Source organism: Leptonychotes weddellii, chromosome 14, assembly GCF_054177405.1.
Source record: "Leptonychotes weddellii isolate Sample4059 chromosome 14, ASM5417740v2, whole genome shotgun sequence".
NCBI lineage: Eukaryota > Metazoa > Chordata > Mammalia > Carnivora > Phocidae > Leptonychotes > Leptonychotes weddellii.
Window position 1 is genome coordinate 79,488,327 of NC_138382.1, and position 6,521 is coordinate 79,494,847.

Genomic DNA, 6,521 nt, shown 5'->3' on the forward strand with positions numbered 1-6,521 from the left:
AGCCGTTGGCCGGCTCAGCGCACAGCACCCCCAGAGGGTTCCAGCTCCCCCAGAAAGCTCCCATATAAAGCGGAGACTCTTCCAGCCCAGGGACCCCGGCTCCCCAGTCTGCCTGTTTCCAGGAAGGAAAACAAGATGCTTTCCCCACAGTGACCGCTACGGGGCCACACGTTTCTCCCTTATTCTGCCATTCACATCACATAACTCCGAGGGCCTTCTTGGCACCAGTCCCCTGGCCGCAGACCCAGGGGACCCATAGGGGCTAGCAGCCGTGGCCTCCTGAGGGCGCTGAGCTCAGGCTTGCCATAGGTGGGGCCCCAGACTTACAACGATGCCAGCTCTGGAGTCACCCCAAGGACGCAGGCCTGGGGCTGTGGCAGATAAGGGTGGTAGCCCCGCCCACGCCCCCCCCCCCCAACCGGCAGCACGGCCACAGCAGGGAGCAAGGCCTTGCCCAGCTCCTGTGGTCATGGGGGAGGGCGAGTAGGATGGGCCGCCAGGCAGCCAGCGCTTGGGCACAGATGGTTCTCATTCCCGCTGCCTCTCTTCCGAAGGAAAAACAAACTAGCCCCGAGCCAAGAGGCCCTTTTTTATCTTCTGTTTATTTTTGTTGCCATTTGCCTTTGCCTGTGGGCTGCATTCTGCTGAGGGTCCTGCGGGGAGGCCCTGGCATTTCCCTGACCTTAGGGCAGCTGTCCTGGGAAAGTAGCCCACTTCCTGCTCCCAGAGTCGTCGCTGCCCTGTTGGGCCCCAGTGACTTTTCCAGGTTCTGGAGTCCTCTGGCTGCACCAGGAAGGCTGGGGCTGAGAACCGCAGGACAGAACCAGGTGAGACCCAGGTGTGCCCTGCCCCCAACAGGCAGGCGCTGCCCTGGGGAAGCCCACAAAAGCCCTGCAGAGCCAAGAGTGGGTGGCCGAGAGGCCCCAGGGCAAGCTCTCAGCCGGCAGGGCTCCCAGGCATTCACAGAGGGGTGGCTTCCGCACTGGGTGTGGGGGGCGTGGGGGGCATGGGGGGCGTGGGGGGTGTGGGCACAGTGTCCTTCCAGGTGTTCAGAGTCATCCACATTTCACCAATAAGACCAACGTTGGGAGGGTGAGGTGGTCACCCCAGCTTTCAGGGGTGAGAAACAGCAGGGTGGGGGGCTCCCCGGGCCAGGCCACGCAGATCCCCTGGCCCCCTCTCCTCCCAGACCAGGGAAGTCACATGGGGGCAGTTCGCACGGGGGGCCCAGGACGGTCGGGGGTTGCCATCAGCTCCCCGGGTGTCTCTGAAGTTGGCAGAGGGTCCTCCCCCACGGCCAGCACCCCACTGCCAGTCTGGAGAAGGGGGTGCGCATGTTGGGGCTGGAGATGAGGAGGGCAGGGGACCACCAAGGAGGGCTGGCCGCCTGCCAAATAAAGGCAAGGAGGCCTCATGGCCCCTCGTGTGGGGGTGGGGAGGCCCGCAGGGCTGCACTGCCACCCAGGCCCCTCGCGGGTCCCAGGAGAACCCGGCGGCCCAGCGGCCAAGCCGGCGCCCGCCCCCGCCCTCATGTCCGTCCCCCTCCCCCCAGGGGGAGAGGGGGGCTGGGGGGCAGGGGGCGCGCCCTCTCAGAGGCCCCGCCCCCCTCCCCGGGGCCGCGCGCGGTGGGGAGGGACCCGCGGCTCCGGCTCCAGCTCCGTCAGCGCCCCCTCCCCGCGCGGGCGGCGGTGACATCACGGCCACGGCGGGAGGGGCGGCGCCCCGCGCGCATCACTTCCTCGGCGCCTCCCGCGGGCGGGCGGACAGACCGACGGACGGACGGACTGACGGTGGACGGCGGACGGCGGACGGGGGACAGGCGCAGGGTGGCGCGAGAGGGGGGGTGTGCGCCCCTGGCCTTCGGCGACCCCGGCCCCATGGCCTGCCCGGCCCCGCCCGCCCCCGACGAGCTGCCCGGCCCGGCCCGGCGCCTCTACTCCAGGTAGGCTGGGTGGACCGGCGGGGCCAGCGGGACGTGCGGGGACGGCGGGACGCGCGGGGACCCGCGGCCGGAGGCGGGAGGCCCTGAACAAAGGCTGCGGCGGGCGCGCAACGTGGCGGGGACGCTCCCTCCCTGCGGGCTGGGCTGGCGGCGGTGGAGGCGCGGGGGAGGAGGGGGTGCTAGGGTTGGGGCGCCCGGGGTGGCGGGTGCTGGGGTGGGGGACGCCCGAGGTGAAGGAGGGGATGCAGAGGAAGGGGTCACCCCTGGTGGCGGGTGCGGGGGAGGAGGGGGCGCAGGGGTGGGGGTTACCGGGGGTGGGGGCCCTAGACCTCCTGAAGCTTGTGCCGTTCTGCGTCCAGGATTAGCGGGTGGTCAGGATGGTCGGCTGGGATGGGCTGCTGCTTGCTGGACCCCCCCCTCAGCCCCCCCCACTGCCCTGGGACAGGGGGAGGGAGACCTACAGCTTCACCAGCTGCGCTCCTGACAGCTGGGCCCCCTGGCATAGCAGGTGTGTGGAGGGGGGCTGCCAGGAGCTCCCTCCCAAGCCTGGCACCACCTCCCCATTGCCGCGGTCTGGGTTCTTGGGAGGCAGCATGGCTGAAGGGACTGGGTTTCGTCATGGGTGGGGCCTTGTCCCCCATGGACCCACCATGAATCTGGGGTTCAGGGGACTGCAGGCTTGAATCTGGGTTGCAGAGCCAGCCAGCCAGTTGGGGTGTGTGCCTGCCTAAAAGGGCACCTGCCTCCGGGCAGATTCGTGGATGATGCCTGCGGTCTGTGCTTTGTCAGAGATGACACCTGAACGGCATGCCCGCGCGTGCTGACTCTGGGCCTGTCGGTGTTGCGCACGGTGATGCCAGGTGCCCGAGCTGGGTGGGCACAAGGTCCTCCCGGGGGAATGGACTCTGCCAGGGATGCCAGGGGCCCAGTACAGTCAGCAGGAGTGCCGGGCAGGGGCAGGCCTGCCTGCCTCCAGGGCGCCTGACGGCTCCCCAACTTGGATGGACATCATCATTCCTGGGACCTGGCGGCCTCCGCAGCTGCTGAGCCTTCAAGGGCCTAGCCTTGCCTGAGAGGATTCTCCAGCCCCGCTGGGCATCAGCGGCAAACCTCTGTTGCTCCCCGCCCCCCCCCCGCCCCGCCCCACGTGCAGAATGAGGCCCTGGTGGCGAGTGAAAAGGAGGCCTTGCCGCTCCTCCCACCTTGGTCCCTGTGCCGCTGGTGAGAGACACAGCCCCCATTGTGTGGTCCCAGGATTGAGTGCCGAGCCCCCCGGCCTGGCTCCTGGGCCCCATGTAGGGGAGGGGTGTGCGGGGGGTTTGCTGGCAGCTGACGCTGGAAGCCCGCCCTAGAGGATCCCCTTCACAGCACCCTGGTGGGAAGGACAGGAGTTGACCCGGCAACTGTGTGTGTGTGTGCACGCGTGTGTAGGGGTGTTAGCCCTGGGAGGCCCTGCACAGCTGAGCATGGGGTCCCTATCGTGCTAGTCCACACCCACAGTCTCAACTTGGGAGTCTGGGGTGTGGGCCAGGGCTGGGGCCCAGCAGTAACACGCCAGACAGGACCCTGGCCTGGGGGAGCTGTCCTTGGCAGGGACAGAGCTCAGAGGGGATGCTGGGAGAGGCCCTGAGCCCAGCCTGGCCTCCTAGCAAGCTGAGAACTGAGTTGAGCTCGAAGGGGCAAGCCCAGCACGGATTTGGGGTGTGCAGCCCCAAGCCCTCCTGCGGGCCCATGAGGACATCCCGGGGGGAGTTTGGCAGCCAGCTGTGGGCAGGGCAGTTCCCGCTCAGAGCTGGCTTTTGGAGGCTGGCAGGCAGGGGTGGGAGTCGGGGAGCCGTGTGTGGGAGCATCCTGGACGGACGGGGGCTATTAGCTGGAGAGGAGGGGACCGCTTCCTCGGATCCAGCACCCTTGGGCCACGGCGGCTCAGGGCTGGAGGAAGCCGTCAGAAGGTCATCCACCCCCTTGCGCTCGGGCCAGGGAAGCCCACCTGTGGCAGGGCAGCTGAGGGGTGTGGGCAGCCCAGCACATGGGTGCCCCATGACAGGGTCCGTCTGGTTTGACCGCTCTGCAGATGGTTGTTTGGGGGAACCTCTGGGCCAGGCCCAGCCCACTCCCAGCAGCTCCCTTCCTGTGCCAAATTCCTGCCTGGTGACACGGGGGTCTGGGGACATGGGCTTGGAAGGCACATTGAGAGGGGCCTGAGTGTGAGTGTGCCCGTGGGCCCAACAAGTCCCTAGATGGGGCCCTGGGGAGGGGACCGGGTCGGGGAGGCAGAGGCAGATGGGGGCAGTTAATGCTCAGAACTCTGCTCTACTGCAAGCGGGCCCACTCGCCTGGAGCAGGGATTGGGGAGGGAGGGCCCGATGGGCCTGGGGGAGGAGGGTGCAGGGAGTGGGCAGGTGGCCAAGATGCCCCTGAAAGTGGGGAGGCCCTGGGGGGTCCTCTCCCCCTCCCCTTCAGGCCAGCAGCTGAGTGCTCCTGGAGTGGGTGGTGAGTACCCCCACCGGGGGGTGACCTGTTAGAGGTGTGCCCCAGAATAAGGTGGCCAGACAGGGGCATCCTCAGGAGCGGGACGGGCGCCCTGCCATCTCCCCATCCCCATGCGGCTCCTTCCACCGTATCCCCAGGCACTGGCCATGGCTGGGCGTCTGGGGAGTAATGACCTGGCCCCAGGGCTCCCTAGAAACGCAACCCCCGATGCCTTCCCAAACTAAGTGACACATATGTCCCTCCACCAGCGATTCCTATTCCCACCATGCTCCCCGCCCTATGCTGTCCTGAAATCTCCTTGTGGAAGGGAGTCAGGATGGCTCTGCTTAGGGGGCAGCGGGATGGGGGTGAGCAGGGGTCCTGGAGCATCTGCTCGGTGGCCCAGACTGGGGGTGACATCCCTGGAGAGGGAGGACAGTGACTGCATTTAACAGAGAATGGGGCAAAGGGGGACACAGCCCCCGGTTAACCATGTGGGGTGGGAGCTAGGGGCCTGGCTTGGAGACCAGCCGAAGTGGTCAGCACTGGAGGACTCCACAGAGGCTGGTAGGGCAGATGGATGAGGGCAGGAGCCTGATGGGGAGCAGGGCAGTTTGCTCCAAGTGAGGCTGGGCTGATGGCTTCTCCTGGGATGCTGTGTTGGATGCCAAGGCCAGGCTGGAAGGGTGTGGGCATGATGTGGTGGCCAGAATAGTGAGGTTGGCCACTGGGGAGTCGATAACCATTTTATTAACCGGTAAGCCTGTGGGTGGACGACAGGATCTTGGCAGACGGTATCCTGTCTCCTGGCCACTGTGGTCTGGCCACTGGGAAAGCTGGCCTGGTGGGCCCCTGTGAGGAAGGATACGCTGTGCAGTCCCAGCATCGGGGTGGATCCGTGCAGGGGGATGTGGCCCCACTGGGTGGGCCAGGCCTCCACAGACCCAACCCAGAGGTGTGGGGTCTGAGCTCTCCTGGGAAGGTGGAGGACTACAGGTCAACAATGAAGCATCCATTTAGCCTGGATGACAAATCCCAGGTGGGGAGGCTACCCCTCCCAGGGTAAGGGTGGTGAGGCTGCCGGGAGCTGAGACCACAGCCCTGGGGGCCCTGCGAACTCTGGCCAGCCCAGCCCAGAGCTCCAGGGGGCCTTGTGCCCTGAGAGTGGAGCTCTTGGTGGCCCATGGGGTGGATAGGCCCCAGGCAGCCCTGCTGGGTGGATGTGTGGCTAGTGGGCAGGAAGGCCAGCTCCACAAACTGGCCCTGGAGTTGGTAGCCCAGGGCGGCTGCAGACCAGTCCATCCCTGGTGTACGTGGGCACATGCCAGGCGACAGGTCAGGGGACAGAAACTCCAGAATCTTTTTCACTGAGCAGGGAAGTGGGCCTGGCCAGGCTGGGTAGGTCTCAGGAAAGACAAGAGAGGGTAACCTGCCCTTCAGGCGGGCCCTGGGAGGCAGAGTAGGGGGCCTGGGATTGATCCGAGGGTGCAGGGTTTGGCGGTTCAGTTTGTTAACAGATAAAACGGAGGTGACCCAGGCCCGCCCTATACCTCTCAGCTGAGCTGTTCTGAGGGGTAGACAGGGGGCATCGGCCGAAGCCTCTGGGCAGGGAGGAAAGTACTCGGTCTGGACACTCTGGAGAGCAGGCAGCCTGGGACCAGATCCCCCCACCTCTGTCCTCACCTGCCTGGCCCCTCCTGAGACGCAGCCCTGCCAGACCCCTGCCCCCAGTGTGGGCAGGGCCTCCAGGGCTGATGCTGGCCTTGAGATCCTGTATCTGGGATGGCCTTTGCCCTGGGCCTCCCATCCTCCCTCTTGTTCTCGGGTTCCTCCATCTGCTCCAACTCCAGGTAGGTCCGGGGTCAGAGGGAACCCCAGAACTGCACCCCCTTCCTCTTCCCAGGTCCAGAGCTGCACAGCCTTGGAGCCCTCTGCCACCAAATGCCCGTTGCTGAGCTGGGCAAGTGGCCTGGCAGAGAGAGTCTCCCCCCCCCCCGACCCCCCCCCCAGGCCCTGCCCTCCCTGCTGACGATGCTGATCCCCGGCTCTGAGCTGCCCTGATCCCTTGATCCACCTCAGTCCCCGGGAGGCCCTGCACAGCCTGCCC

The 6,521-nt window shown here is 66.6% G+C and overlaps 1 protein-coding gene across 5 annotated transcripts in view; it reads left to right on the plus strand.

Moving 5' to 3' along the window:
* The first annotated feature begins 428 nt into the window (after positions 1 to 428).
* Positions 429 to 6,521, plus strand: part of GPSM1 (G protein signaling modulator 1) — a 28,720-nt gene continuing 22,627 nt past the window's right edge. The window contains exon 1 of one of the 5 annotated variants that reach the window (XM_081803945.1): positions 429 to 827. Coding sequence is in view for 4 of the 5 variants with exons in the window: in XM_081803946.1 (XP_081660072.1) it covers positions 1,878 to 1,942 (65 nt within the window). In the remaining variant the exon portion in view is untranslated. Of the gene's footprint in view, positions 828 to 1,732; positions 1,943 to 6,521 lie in introns of those variants that run through there. The other 4 variants (XM_081803946.1, XM_081803944.1, XM_081803947.1 and 1 more) reach the window with 4 other exon arrangements.